The 15,861-nt window shown below is 41.4% G+C and overlaps 1 protein-coding gene across 1 annotated transcript in view; it reads left to right on the top strand.

Moving 5' to 3' along the window:
* Window positions 1-15,861, top strand: part of CDC73 (cell division cycle 73) — a 140,519-nt gene that overhangs the window by 63,413 nt on the left and 61,245 nt on the right. The window contains exon 10 of the mRNA XM_042464342.1: window positions 692-756. Coding sequence (XP_042320276.1) covers window positions 692-756 — 65 coding nt within the window. The remainder of the gene's footprint in view (window positions 1-691; window positions 757-15,861) is intronic.

Raw genomic sequence — 15,861 nt, 5'->3', positions numbered from 1 at the left:
TATCTATCTATCTATCTATCTATCTATCTATCTATCTATCTATCTATCTATCTATCTATCTATCTATCTATCTATCTATCTATCTATCTACAATATATATGTATATATAATACACACACACATATATTGTTTGTACTGTATATATGGTTCTTTTGCTCAAGGCAATCAAGGTTGAGCCTGGTCAGCAGTGCCAAGAAACTGTATAACAGATAACCTTAACCTTGAAGAAGCTGTGCATTCTGTCAACGTATAGCACTGGAAAGTTACTGGTAGCCTCAGGTGAATGGGCTCTTTCCATTGCAGCCTAAGTGCCAGATACAAATTCCTGATGTAATCAGATGTTTATAATCTAAAGGCAGTGTGTTCTTGGAGTGCTTTTCTTCTTGGTATTTAAGGAAGTTCTAAAACCCACACAGACTTGGAGACAAGAAAGAATGAAAATAAATGGTTAGAATCATTTGGTACTATAGTGATTATTCCAAGTATTCCAGGCTGTTTGATATAAAGATATTGCACCATCTAATAGATTATTCTGCTTTACATACAGTTTTGCTGTTGTCTAATATATATATATCTTCCCCCACTGTAGCCTGCAACAGATGGCAGTTTCACATCTTTGCTTGCCATCTGACTAGCCCATTTTAGATTCGCATATGGGATTACTTACAAGATTTTTTTTTTAATTTTGCAGAGACGGAAGGTTTCAAGATTGACACAATGGGCACCTACCATGGAATGACTTTGAAGTCTGTAACGGTAAGTTAGAATCACATCTGTTCAAATGCTGCATCTAGAAATCTAGCAAATCTCTCACATAGACTTTTCTTTTGGCTTCCTATATTGAGAAGCCTTTGTTGTGTCACATGGCACCAAGCAAAATGGATTGCCAATGTATGCCAGGCCTGTGTACTGAATTTTTACTTTTTTAATATCGTTGAAGTCTGTAGGTCTTTTGAATGCCATTGTTTCTAGAATTTCAGAATTTATACCAGTAAAATTTTATATATCTTGTCACATGGGTTCAAGTTGAATAACAGTACTTTTGTATGAATAGGAAGAGGTGCATCCCTTCCAAATTGCATGATGGTTCATTTTTATGCACATAGTTTTCCAAACAGCCGAAAGCCGAGCATCACTAAACCAGAGTCTCAGCCTGTACTTGTCTTAAATTGTCTGCTTTTATGGAAGTGGGTTGAGCATTCGCAAACAAATGCTGTTTTGATCTGCCTGCAAGTAGGACAGATGCTACAGAACTAGTATAGAAGCCTCATTAAAGACTTTTGCCATCTGTATGCCTATATAAATCTGATGAATAGATAGCACTAAACAGTCTCCAAAATCTGTGCACCTACTTCTAGTTTTCTCCCCTAATTTGAACATAAAATAATGCCTGGAATGTAAACGTCTCAAAACCAATTAGAGCTAACGTGTTTAAACTTCCCCCCGTCTAATAAAATTGTTCCTTAAGTTTTTATTTTGAGTTAACATTCTTTACAAATGTTGGTCTCTACTTTGATTTATGGACTTGCTTTTAATAAGTTTAGTCAGGTTGGGATGAAATCTGCATAATGTGATAAATGTGTGTCAAAGCATCCCTAGGGTTTTCTAGTAAGCAAAAATGGTTAAGTTGTTCATTTTTCACAAGGGTGCTAGCGTTAGTCAAAAAATGTCCCAGAAAGTACATAGATACCAAGACTATTACAAAGATGGCTGGCCTGATAGATTTCTATAATTATCAAGAAACTGTATTGCTTATTTTTTGTCAATACAAAACGGAATATAGAGCTCAAAAGAATTTATTTTACTTTCATATAAAACTCTATGTATTTTTGAAAAATCTGTAAAGAGTCATCACTTTAACACATGGACAAAGTTGTTTTTATTGCACAAGGTTTCACACGTCTCTGGGAGATAGCTAACTAACTTACAACTTGATAAGTACCCATCAGCTCATCTAGGGTAAATTTGTAGATTACTTCAAAGGCCTTGCATCTCAATTTCTTAACTAGTTTTGCCTCTTCATGTCAAATTAGTGCTCCAAAGATTTTAACCTTACAAATAAACTTCCAGAGGTTTTAAAATATTTTTATAAATCCACCCATTCACACACGGGCATTTTAGTGACCAACAAGAAACAGTTTTATAAACTTTATCTGGCTGGCTGGCTAAAGGGAATTTCTGTTTCAGCTATCTTATACAGAGGATTTGTAGCTAAAGCTATTTGTGGTAATTAAGTGACATAACTGACTAAAGTCTTCATGCATTCTTAGTGACAACCTCAGAAAAATCTCTAATTCTGTTTATCTCCTTGAGGATTCTGTTCATAGCCTAGGTGTCAAGACTCTGTAAAAGGAAAAGGGTATCCCAGACTTAAATGTAGGACTTTCAACAGGAGGGTCCTATGAAGTATGATCACATTTAAAGATCTTGGCAGCTATCTTATTTAGCTCTAGTAATACAAGCAGATATGAAGTAAGTTGTTCTATTTAGATGGAAAGATCACAGAGGTTTGTGTTCATCTCTAGAGAATAATTCAGCAAAGTGATGAATTACTGAAGAGTGGCTGTCAGTTTAACATGTTCAGACCTCTTCATCCTCTTGGTTTGCTTTGCCACACCACCCCTGTTCTCATGACCTTATATGACTACTTCGTAAGCGTTTGAATGGGTAACTGAAAGCTGGAGAAACATGGCTTATTATTAAGTGAAGTTTCAAATGCACTGTAGTAAAAGGGGGGGGGGGAGTTGCTCCATGAAAGTAAGTGCCTGTGTTTTATCTACTTTCTTGTTATCAATGTTGAACTCATGTTAAACTGTTTACAACGTCAACAGGATAGGTGTTGGGAGGTGGGCTTTTTTGAAGTAATGTCCATGAAGACTTGCAAGTTTGTCTCTGGAATCACTATTATTTAATTGGAATGTTTAGTTCCCTTAGAATGAATTCACATTTTAATTCCTCCCCCCCCCAATGATATTTTTCCTTATTTCTGGTAGCTGATGCTTACTTTTGGTATTTCCTTGTTTCCTGAGAATTTTCATTTATTTTCCACTGTATCATCATGTACACATGATACAGTCTTTGTCATGCAATCTAAAGTGTCCCTCATCATATCCATCCAGTCTCCCTTCTTTAACTCCTTGGTTTTATTGCTGTGGCCTAGAGCCAGCGTGAGGAAGTGGTTTGAGCACTGGACTACAACTCTGGAGATCAGGGTTTAGTTCCCTGCTTGAGTATAAAAACTAACTAAGTGACCTTGGGGAAGGCATATTCTCTCAGTCTCAGAAGATGGCAAACCCCCTCTGAAGAAACGTGCCAAGAAACCTTAAGATAGATTCACCTTAGGGTTGCCATAAGTAAAACATGACTTGGAGGCACACAATAACAAGGGAGACTATTGCATCTCTTACATTGCTGCTATTCCACTTTTATTGCTCTGCTGTCTCCTGTTGCATTTTGGGGTTTGTAGTTCAGTGAGACCTAAGAGCTCTCTGGTTGAGAATTCTAAATGCCCCTCCCTAAAACGCGAATCCCAGAATGCAACAGGAAGCAGCCAGAGCTGTAAAAGTGGAATAGCAGCACTATAAGTGTGTACTGTAGTAATCTCCAAAGCCCTCATATTTCATAATCATTCTACTATGATATTCACGTATTTCCCATTTTCTGTCATCTGCCCGCACAGCAAACTCCTGCGTGTTGCTGTTCAGGAGTTTCATCAGCTTAGTTACTTAAACACATGCATGGTCTGGGTACAGGCAGCAGTACTCTGTTTCCTCCACAGAGTGGCTTCCTTGCCTGCCTCCAGTCAGTGCTTCATGTCCCTGGGCGTTACCTATTCTAGACTGAGCAGGCTCACATGTAATTCAGGTAGAGTGTTTTACAGGCCCACTTTGCTTTATTCCCTGACCCCGATAATGGGTATCAGGCATCTTTCCTGACCATCTTAATCACTCCACCCCACCTCTCAGAGCCTCCAAGACCTGGTGAGTCTAAATCTCACCAGGTAGTGATCAGTCCAAGACAATGGAACTACAGACAGTTCCTCTACAGTCAGATCACCACCATCCCATCCGGAACAGAAAGCCAGATCCAGAGTGTGTCCTGCAGCATAGGTGGCACCACATATTACTTCAGACATATGCATGGTTGTCATGGTGGACATGAAGTCCTGAGCTGCTCCTGACAGAGAGGCTTCTGGATGGATGTTGAAGCGCCCCAGAACAACTAGCCGAACACCACTGCTGGGACCAATTCAGACAATCTTCGGAATAGAGATGGTGCACAGTACACTAACAGAATCCCTATTCTGTCCTGGCCTCTCACCTTTAAAAACAACCACTTGAACTTAGCAGACTGTGGGTCAGGACATCTGGTGAGGAACACAGAATCACAATAGATCACTGCCATTCCATCTCCCTGTCCCCTAACGCTCATCTGCTGCTGTACAGAGAACCACCCCCCCCCCCCCCCAGTTTCATTCAGCCAGGTTTCTGTAATACAAGCCAGGTTTCACTAACCTGACATTGAACAGCTGCATTTCTAGCTCAAGGGAACTGTTGCCAAGGTTATCCAGACTATTTGAAGTCAGGGACAGCTTAGGTATAACCAACACCCTGTGGCTCTCCCTTTTACCATGCTAGTAGGACTGTTTGTCCATGCCATCATTGTCATAATGGCTGCTCCTTTGACTGGTTGCCCTCCCATTCTATTCATGTAAGACATTTTTTCTTGCCAGCCGGCATGTTATTTAAAAAGTTACCAAAAATATTTGCACTTCTTCCCCTTCCAACCAAAAGCACTAGCTCCTGCACTCACTCTACCCCCTCCCCCCTTTTTGGTGGTGCACCTTTCAGTGGTGAAATGAACCCACCACAGCAGGTATCCAGTTTTTAACCGCTTCCAAAGGGGACAGATGGTCCTCTGGCTTATTAGCCGGCAGCTGTCTCAGTATCTGAGATCTGCTTCTGCAGGGAGTTCAGGAATCTGGAGCAGGCAACAGTCCACCAGAAGAGATGCAGAACAGCAGGAAGGCCAGCAAGCAAGCAGGCATGGTGCCATCTTCTTTTTTGGGGTGGTGGAGGTGATGTTGGTGTTCTTCCTCCGATGTGCTGACTCTGCTCAGTTACAGCAGGCACCCAGATTGTATTTGAACTATATGAACTGTAGTATTTTATAAGAAAAAATATCAGTATTGTTCAAAAATTATAATCTAGCAAATACAATGATATATTTGGAATTATTTTATAGGAATACTTGTAGTATTTTAAGATATCACAACTCAGTACCATACACTTCTCTAATGTTAGTTAGATTTTAAGGGGAAATAAAAGCACTGGAAATTGTTAATACTGTACATTTATTTTGGCTTACCTGAAATGCTAGTACATAAATGTATGCGCTTCCTAAAGATCATCTGCTTGAGAGAGAGAAAAAAAGAAGAAAAGAATTACTACACTGAAATTTTTGAATTGACTTGGACTGTATTTATTCCAGTTGACCAATCTGACTTGTGTCATTAAATTCCTGGGTTTCCTGAAGAGCTTTATATTTATTAATCATGTTGCTAATTATTTCTATGAAACAATGCATTGGGGTGGGAGGCTCTAGATGTGTGGAGCTTTCTCAAGCTTCCCTGTGATTATTAGGCAAAATGCAAGCCTGCACATTTGTCAGAAATCAATTGTAAGTTTTGCTTTTTATAAAGGGTGATTGAAAAAGAATGGTGCAAAACTGAATACTTACAGCATTACTTTTGCACCATTTTTGTTTATTCACCCTTTATCTAGGATTCATTGGGTATAGAGTATTTCACTTTTTAAAACTTTTTTTGGTGTATTGTCTTTCTGCCTTCATTATAGTGCACTATTAAATGGCTGCTATCTATGGCCCGTTATAAACGGGCAGGAAAGTACGCACAGAGTGTGTACTAGGTTAGAAAGGGGCGGTGCTTCCGCACCCCCCTAACCCTAGTGTGTGCTCCTTGTGCACAAAATGGCGACAGCCGTTCCACACGGCCGCCGCCATGAGGACGTCACGACCGCGCCGCCTCTATACGGGGCGGCGCGGACGTAACGTCCTCCCTCCACACCAGGGCGCTTAGTGCGCCCTTAGCGCGGAGCAGGAAGGAGCTCCGTTTCAGAGCTCCTTCCTGGTTTGGTCTGCTGGGCGCAGCCTTCACACGTCTGCGCCCAGCGGACCAAAGGAGAAAGGGGCCAAGCGGCCCCTTTCTCTTCCTCCCCGCCGCCGCGGGGTGTCCTTGGGGCTTGAAGCCCCAGGGACACCCCTTTTCAGGCTACAGGGAAGCGGCCTTTTGCCGCTTCCCCGCAGCCTGGAAAGCAGCGGATCGGGGCCTCAGTGGCTGCCGGTCTAGCCACTGAGGCCCCGATACACCGGGGAAAGGGGCGGGTGCAGCCCGTCCCAAACAGGCGGTTTGTAACCCGCCTATTATAGACAGTCAGAAAATGTGGGTCATCAGAAAGGAATTCTTGAGCTTGAGAGAACTGACTGATGTACAGAGTTTCTGGAGGTCCAGAGTCTACTTAATACAGCTAATGTACAGCTCTCCTTTGAGTATAGTATGTTAGTGAAGAGAAAAAGAAAAGGAGATGGTAGAGTACAGTCTGTTCCAGGTTCTTGAAACTTGAGGATTGATTCATATGACATTTTGCTTCCTAGAGATGGTTTTTATATATGTGGCTATTTTCCAGAAGAGGCTTTCCTGTGGGCAATAATGTTTTTGAGCCAAGTAGGGAATTGAGACCCTTCTCCACCAGTTAGTGTAGTTCTAACCAGTCATTGGAAATCAGGACCATTTATGGACTTAGGGACGAAAGATTCATGAATGAAGCCATCAGAGCAGTCTAATAAGACAGTATGAATGGTAACTGAGAAAAAGCTTGCCTTGACAAAGACCATGAAAAGAATTAGCATGTACTTCATGTTTAATTTTTAAAAGAACTACTGTATAATTGAACTGTTTTATTAACATGAGTGGTGCATATGCTGCCATAAATTTATTTGAAGAAGACAAAGCAGCAAATGAAACCTTCTGACAACTTCTCTCTAAACAAAACAAAATGTAACAGATTTGGTGCATAACAATCCCCTTCATTCATCTTTTCAGAATGTGTTGCAGTGATTCAGTCCCTCTTTTTTTCACCCACGTCTGATGAGGAGAGTGCTATGAATTATAAGCCATGCATCATTGTTGTTCTGCAGTGTTTCTCTCCTAGACAGGCATTATGCTTTTGTAGTTGTTGTTAAACTGTATACAATTATTGTAGGTACAAACCACTGAGAGTGGTGAATCAAATTGTCTTAGGGAACCTGAAATTTGTGGAATACATGCATACATACAACAGTAATTGAAGGGGCTGCCAAGAAAGGGCCAGCCATGTGAAAACTGAACAAGCTCAGTATGTATCAATTGTAAAACAAAAAAATGAGGTGTGGACCAGTTTCTTGGTGTTGAGGATGTCTACATGAAACACCGAATGAGAGCCCTTTGCTTTACAACAGGACCCACTTGTATATGTCTAAATGCAGGACAAATAACTTCACATTTGAAATGAAAGAATAATTTAGCAAGATGAAGGCTGCCACTGCAACGCAGTCTAAGCATCACATGCATCATGCATAATCTTTAACATTCCTCTCCTTTCTTCTGACTTAAGGAAGCAAACATTTGAAAAAACAAAAGTACCTTGTTCAGATTGCTTCTATTTCCCCCCGTCTTTTTCCAAACATAGTTTCTAAAACCAGCAGCTTGTATGCTGAAGAGTTGATGGTATAGTGCAAATTTAATGCTGCAGCGTTCACTGCAATCCATAACTGGCTCTCCTTTATAGTGTTCTAAGCTGCATAATAATGTTTGAGGTGTCTGATTGCCATTAATTGTTTTGATTATTATTATTACTATTATTATTTATATCCTGCCTTCAGATCACACTATAGTTGGAACTTAGAGCAGCCATTGGTGACATTGAGTCACATTGTACAATCATGCTGTTTCATGGTACTGTTAAACTGCATTTTGAAAGTGGAATAAATATTCTCATGCTTTTGACATACACTGCTCCCTCGGGTTACGAAATTAATTTGTTCCGCGGCCGCTTTCGTAACCCGAAAAGCCTTCGTAAGCCGAAATGCCATAGGCGCTAATGGGGAAAAGCCGTGATTCCGTGCGAAAAAGCCGAAAAAAGCACCAAAAATTTTTTCGTAACCCGAAAAACATTCGTAACCCGGAACAATTATTTCCTATGGGATTTTTTCGTATCCCGGAAATTTCGTAACCTGGGTATTTCGTATCCCGAGGTACCACTGTATATGAAGATCACATGTGTGAAAAACACACTATGAGCATCAGCTTAGATGTAATTCAAAAACCCTATGAACACCAAGCCATTTACTAAATTCTTAAAACAATGGTCCAGTTCAGAAATAATGTCAAATTACCATTTATTTATTTAGACTACTTTTACCCTGCCCTTCATTATTTGTTCCCTTTTTCATCTTCTCGTCATGTGCTACTACTCCCTTCACTGACTGTGTTTCCTGTGTTTTGTCTTGTTCGGAGCAGAGAGCACCTAGAAACTTAGCGTGTGCCTGTAATTATGGTTTGTTTGCAAATATAAGTCGAGCACTCATTCAGTTAAATGGCAAGCTTTCATACTGTTCTCACTTGGCTAGCCAATTGCGTTGTTTTTAAAACTGTAGATCTGCATATGAGGGTGACTTGCTCCCCAGGGAGTGTGAATGCATACAACTCCCTGATGGAGAATTAAAGAAGTACACTTCAGACACATATAGTATTCATATATAGCAAAGGGAGTGAGGGAGAAATGGGAGTATCTTCACAATGTCTTCTGGAAGTTTTCAGCTTCATCTTCCATTATCCTTTCAGCTTTTCAGCTTCTCTCCCCATTGGCAGTGTTAGCTGGGACTGATGGGAGTTGCAGTTGAAAACATCTGAAAGCCTCAAGGTTAGGTTGCTGCATTATAAAATATGTTCTCCCTTCTCTTGATTATTTATCTGTTATTGGAGTTGTGTCAAGTTGAGTTCATATCTGGAATGTCTCCATGTGATACCTGTTTGGCATAGAGAAATGTTAGTAATGTGCCCAATTTTTGTTGGTCCTCCAGATGATTTGGACTTCAGCTCCCAGAAGTTGTGACTGTTGGCCAAGCTGGCTGGTGTTTCTTAAAGCTGAAGTCCAAAACACCCGAAGGACCAAAGTTTGGGAGCCATTGATGTAAGAGATTGGCAATTATTGCTATCATATGCTTTTATGGCGGGATACACACCGCCATATAGTACGTATAGGATACGTACTAGGGTTAGGAAGGGGCGGTGCTTCCGCACCCCCCTAACCCTAGTACGTATCCTATACGTACAAGATGGGGGCGCACCTTCTACATGGGCACCGCCATCTTTACGTACTGGACGCACAGCGTCCAGACGTGTCGCGGCGCCTATGACGTCGCGAGTCCACGCCAGGCGCCTCGCGACGTCATAGAGGCGCCGCAAGAAGAAGCTCCGAAATGGAGCTTCTTTTTTGCTCCGTGCGGGAGTCGCGCGGTTTGGCTGCTGCAGCTCCCGCACGGAGCAAATGGCGGCGGCGGGGGAGCGCCGCAAAGCGGCAGTTTGTACCCCGCCTATGTATACTTTAAAGTTGATTTGTATACTACCCTGAGATGTACTGATATAGGGTAGGTTGGAAATATTTTAGTAAATAGCATGTACTGTTCACCCTAATTTTGTAGCCTACCCCCTTCTCCAGTGGAGATGGTTCCAGCCCTCCGCCGCCGTTTTCTTGGTGATTTGGCAGAGTGCAGTGCAGTGTTAACCTGAATCCATCTGCCTTAATTTCCTGTGAATATCTCAACTTCTCATGGGTCCAGAGGGAAACAAAGATGGTGGCACCTGGTGATCACAGTTTTGCATGGAATGATGCTATCACTTGGGAGGAGGGAGAAGTAAATTAAAAAAATTAGACCTTGGAACTTGGCAAGGGCCAAAGAAAGCCTCTAGTGGTGCACTGAAATCCAAGGGTGCAGCATTGCTGACCACTGATATAATAAATGTATTTAAATTTAGATATGTTTTGAATATGCATACCTTTCTGTACAAATGGGTCCCCGCTTCCTTTCTTTCTCCAAACCATAGCATATCTAAGTTGACATGAGCATAGGGTGGTGGTGGGAAGGATGTTTCAATGTCAAGAAATGACAATATATGATCCTCCTTGAATCCCATTTTAGGAGAAAAGTGGGATAGAAGTTCAATAAATAAATAAATAAAATACATAAAAAAGAAGAAGGCAGAAGGTTAGTACTGGTTATTAGTCTGACTAGGAGTGCTGGGATTTTCTTGGTGGGGACATGTGATTTTTACCCCAACTCTGTATTGTGGAACTGACAGTCTGAAGTGGAAAGTTGTCTTGGCTTCTTACATGATTTGAATTTCGGATTGTTGTGAGATATACTAGAATCAAACCAGAGACTCTGTTATTACCACTAGGGCTCAGTAGAAGAATAAAGCAACATTTCCTTTTGAGCATTAGGAAAGTACTCTCCATTCTAGCTGTCTACTGCACCTTAGCTGGTGGGGGAAGCTCAAAGCACTGCTAGGTTTTATGGAGAGAAATGATCCTTCAGGTGTCCTGACAGCAAGTTGTGATCGCTTTAAATACTGTACAGTATTGTATATTAGATTGGGCTGGGAATTTGACCAGGAGTCAGAACTGTTAGGAAAGCACTAGCATTGTATACCCAATTAGCACTGTAGTAGTCATATTTTGAATTAATTGCAGTTTTTGAACTGTCTTCAGAGGCAACCCTTCATATAACACAAGGTTTTTCAAAGTATGTGGCTTTCTGAGGTATGCCTGTCTCTTTGCAGTTTGGGGCACAGTTGGTGAACTATTCAAAGCAAGTTGGCCCTCTGTACCTTAGTGGATATCTGTGCCTCCAGTAACAGAAGGGATGCCAAAGTGATCTCTCAAATTCCCCTTCCAAACAAGATGAATATAATTCATCCAGGCAGGTGAACTCTTGACTAAGAGCAACAGTTTATTGGATTTTCATCCAGTCCATATCCACGCCCATCCACCAGTTAGTCTTTCTCTGCCTTGCTGGAATTACAGTGTGCCCACGTTATACGCAGACGCACTATACGTGGTTTTCAGCATATGTTGAAAGCTGCGCGGGATGCAAGGGGTGGTGCATCCCGTTTAATTGAATGGGGTGCGCGCCCAAGGTGCACGCGCACTGTTGCACTACCGCCACATGCATGAGCCCCATTACTTTCAATGGGGCTCAAGCATACGGGTTTTTATGCGCGGGGGGGGGGGGTCCGGAACGGATCCCTCGTGTAAAAAAAGGACGCACTGTATATGACATAAAAGAAAGAAATAGCATTATTCCTATTTGCATATTCATGGATCTGACTGAATCCTTAGGTAACTTTCTGAAGTGGTTTAAGTTATATAAATCAGGTGTGGGCAAAGTGTAGCCTCCAGATATTGTTGGCTTTAGATGCCTACCATTCTTCACTGTCACCATTCCTATCCTAAGGCTGTTGGGAGTTTCATTCCAGCAACTTCTGGAGGGATTCACTTTGCCCTCTTCTGGAGTAATTATAAAAAAGCATATGGAAGAAGATGATACCCATAGCGTATATGTCAAGCAGTAGTTGCTGAGCACTAATTTTTGGAATCCAAGTTGTAATTGAACCACCATTAAACTGTGCCCCCACTTTCTAATCTGAACTGCCTGTCTAGAATGATACAGTGGTCACCGAAAGTCTGAAAGAATAAACAGGATCTGACAAACCCATCTTTCTACCCTGGCATTGGTTATTTGCAAAGCATGTGTCATCTTCTAAGTCAGTGGCTCTCAGCCTTCCTAATACCATTCCTCATGTTGTGGTGACCCCCAACCATGGAGATGGATAGAGGAGTGGTGTCTTGGTTCCTAAGACCATCGGAAATATGTGTTTTCCGATGGTTTTAAGCGACCCCTGTGAAAGGATCGTTTGACCCCCAAAGGGGTCGCGACCCACAGGTTGAAAACTGCTGTTCTAAGTCATTATCTTAATTTACATTTCTTTCCTGACACAGAAAGGATACAAATCACATATCTCTTTAGCAAAATAAGGGAAAAGATTTCTGGTGGGAATATGCCATTATTCAATCAGTGACAGTTCAATCAGCCCTGAACTCAGCATGACTAAAGAATTTTTTAGGGGAAAAAATAATACTAAGAATATTTTGTGAATTAATGACTCTGAGCCACCACATGGTAAAATTTAACACAATTTTTTTTAATACTAACAGAATGAAAACGTATACAGTAGACCCTTCCTATAAGTTGGAGATCTGTTCCAGAGGCCCCCCCCCCCCCCCGCATAGGGGAAAAAACATATATGCTGGAATCCTTTTGATTCCTATGGCTGCACTCTGAAGTGTGTGGTGCTGCATGTGCTCTTCTGGCACTTACACTATTTTGTCCTGGGCTTTCCATACGCGTAAGCTCAAAGCCACATACGCCAAGCCCACGTATAATAATAATAATAATAATAATAATAAACAACTTTATTTGTATTTCCCGTCTCTCCCAATGGATCGAGGCGGGATTACAACCATAATACAATAATAATTTCTAAAATGTTTACAATAAAACTATGACATCATTTAAAAATACAATTCAAGCAATAAAATCATCATCTAAAATATGCAGTTATGACCAGAAGTGGGAGTTTTTATTCGTTCTTTATAAAAGGTCGGGTGGGCAGGGCTGCCAGAATAGATCCGTCTTCAATGCCTTCTTAAAGACATCTAAAGTGATGATGAGACGGATCTCTTCCGGCAAGTTGTTCCATAACAGAGGGGCTTTCGCTGTGTACGCTATGTGGGAAGTTGTTATTAACCTGGTCTTAGTAAATTCTTCCCAGTTGTTCTGAGAGTGCGGGGTGGCTTGTGTAGGGAGAGGCGTTCCCTCACACATGTAGGGCTTTAAAGGTAATAACCAACACTTTCGTTTTGCGCCCGGAAGCTGATTGGCAGCCAGTGAAGGGATTTTAATACCGGTGTTATATGGTCTGACCTAGATGTTTGGTGACCAATCTGGCTGCCGCATTTTGAACCAGTTGAACTTTCCAAACTTGGTACAAAGGTAGCCCCATGTAGAGCTCATTGCAGAAAACTAAATGAGAGATTACCAGTGCGTGTACCACTGTTTCAAGGTCTTTTTGGTCCAGGTAGAGACACAGTTGGATCCCATGGTCTATGGTATGAGGATCCCATGGTCTATGGTATGAGATGTCTAAGAGCACCAACAGGGTCACTCTTCCTCTGCCAATGCCCTGACAGAGGTCATCGACTAAGGTGACCATGGCAGTCTCAACTCCATATCCCACCCTAAATCCAGTTTGAAATGGGTTTAGATAATGGTTTCATCCAAGACAGCCTGGAGTTGGAAGGCAACTGTCCTCTCGATCACTTTGCTCAAGAATGGTAGAAGGGGGACCGGCCTGTAGTTGTTTCTTATCAGGGGGTCTAGGGAGCGTTTTTTCAAAAGTGACTTTACTATCACTTGTTTTAGTTTAGATGGAAATATTCCCTCCTGGAAGGATGCATTTATTATAAGTTGTAATAATGTTTTTATTGCATCCCTTCCCTGAATGGTCAGCCATGATGGGCAAGGATTGAGAGGGCAAGTCGTTCTCCTTACACTTCCAAGGAGCTTGTCCACTTCATCAGTATTTACAAACTCAAAATGATCCAGTTTAACACAGTCTGCAGAGTCACTGGATACCTCTCTTATTGTTTCTGCGGTAATGCCGGCATCAAGATCAGCCCTTATCTGAGAGATTTTATCTGCGAAAAAGTTATTAAAAGCATCACAGCAGGCCTTAGTTGGTTCTAATAAAGGGTTCAGGGTGGGAGGCAATTGGGTTAACTCTTTAACCACTCTGAATAGCTCTGCTGGACGAGACTCTGCAGATGTAATACATGTAGGATAGAAAGAATTCTTTGCTACATCTATTGCCACTCCATAAGAATCCAATGTATTCTTATGGCGTGTCTTGTCAAACAAATGCTGATGTTTCCGCCAGCGGCGCTCTAGTTGATGAAGATCTTCGGTGTACCATTTTTTTTTGTTTGAAGTGGGCCAGAAATGATGCTTAGGAGCGATGCTGTCTATGGCCCTGGTAAGTTCATTATTCCAGGAATCAACCAAGGCATTGACAGGATCGCCATCATTCCCAACCATAAAATCCTCTAGGGTTTCCTGGAACCTTTTGAGTTCCATCAGCTTTCAAGGGTGGACCATTGTAATAGGTCCTCCACCCCCGAGGGACGTCTGGATAGTGGCCTTCAGTCCCACTTTGACCAGGAAATGATCCGTCCATGACAGGACAGAGGTATTAATTAGCTTCGCCCACGGATATTCCAGGTCTGCACTAAAGACCACATCTAGTGTGTTACCAATACAATGTCTGGGAACCGAGACTAATTGGGACAGGCCCATGGTAGTCATGGAATCCATGAACTCTGGAGCTGCACCTGTCAGATCTAATGAGCCGGACTCAAAGGGGATGTTGAGATCCCTCAGGACCAGAAGCCTGGGTGAGTCTAACACCAGCTCCAAGACCAGCTGTGTCAGCTCGGCCAGGGAGTCTGTTAGGCAATGGGTATGGTGAAGGCGTGCTGTTGTTGGAAAGAAGAAGCTACCATTCTTTGGTTTTTTTGGGGGGGGGGTATTATTTCACCAATCACTTTCTAGAAAAGAAATTAGGTCTCCAATTCAATAAAAATGATTAACAAGCCACAGCTTTGTTTCTTCGCCCTCTTAAACATAGAGGTCTAGAAAACGTGGGGTCCAGAATTATGTTTTTAATAGATTTTTAAAGAATGGTCACTGAATTTTTGTTCATTTCATTCATGCTGTGGGATTCATTGCTTAACTTGGTCCCTAAGAAATGTTGAATTTACGTATCCACTAAATGAGTTCCTGTATGCCTTTACAACTTGACTTTTAAGGTTCAGATCAAGATGTCAACAATTTTTACGTTCACCATTTCAGCCAAATTGTTACTTAAGGTCAAGAAACCTTACTTAGAGGGCTGCCGTGGACATGCTTCTCTTTAATTTCTTTTATTTCTAGTGGTTTGGGTTTTTTTAAAAAAAATAAAAAGGCTGTGAGAACTAATGAAGCTATTGGCTGTATCATTTTTTATTTTTTATTTTTTTGTTCCTTAAATTTAACAGGTTTCTAAAGATGTTCATGGTTGCTGTGTCGATAAGACTTAACTCCCACTGTAGCCTGAGGGGAATGGTTAATATGCAGCAGTTTTGAGTTACAGATCAGTTAGCTCCTAAAGTCAACTATGGCCCTACCATCGTTCAGATAGCGATATCGTGAGGCTGTCAGATTTTAAATACTTAGGAGAGAGCTCTTATAACTGTTTCCATGGTGATAGCATGAAGGCAACATAGTAGTTTCATCTATATCAGTATTTGGCCAGATCCTTTTATAGTCATTTAACTGTGAAAATGTGGTACTATTCTCCAGCCAAGTTACATTTCTTTGATCTGCACCATAATAAATGGAGGGTACAATTAATATTTCTCTCTACAAATGGAAATGGACTTGAACATTAAATACAGCAGGTCTAGTGTGTTCATGCCTCTCCCTTTTAGTTTAATGTTCATTGACTGATTTCTGTATAGATTTGCTTTGAAATTATCAACCCACTATTAGGCTTTTATGTCACTTTCCTTCTCTACTATTACTTCTATTCATGGTATAGTTAAGTATGCCTGCAATCATGGTAATTGCCAAGCCATCTGAGAAGTTGAT

The sequence above is a fragment of the Sceloporus undulatus genome, chromosome 4 (assembly GCF_019175285.1).
Source record: "Sceloporus undulatus isolate JIND9_A2432 ecotype Alabama chromosome 4, SceUnd_v1.1, whole genome shotgun sequence".
Classification (NCBI taxonomy): domain Eukaryota; kingdom Metazoa; phylum Chordata; class Lepidosauria; order Squamata; family Phrynosomatidae; genus Sceloporus; species Sceloporus undulatus.
Note: the sequence above shows the minus strand (reverse complement) of the source record. Positions and strands in the feature narration are given on the sequence as shown.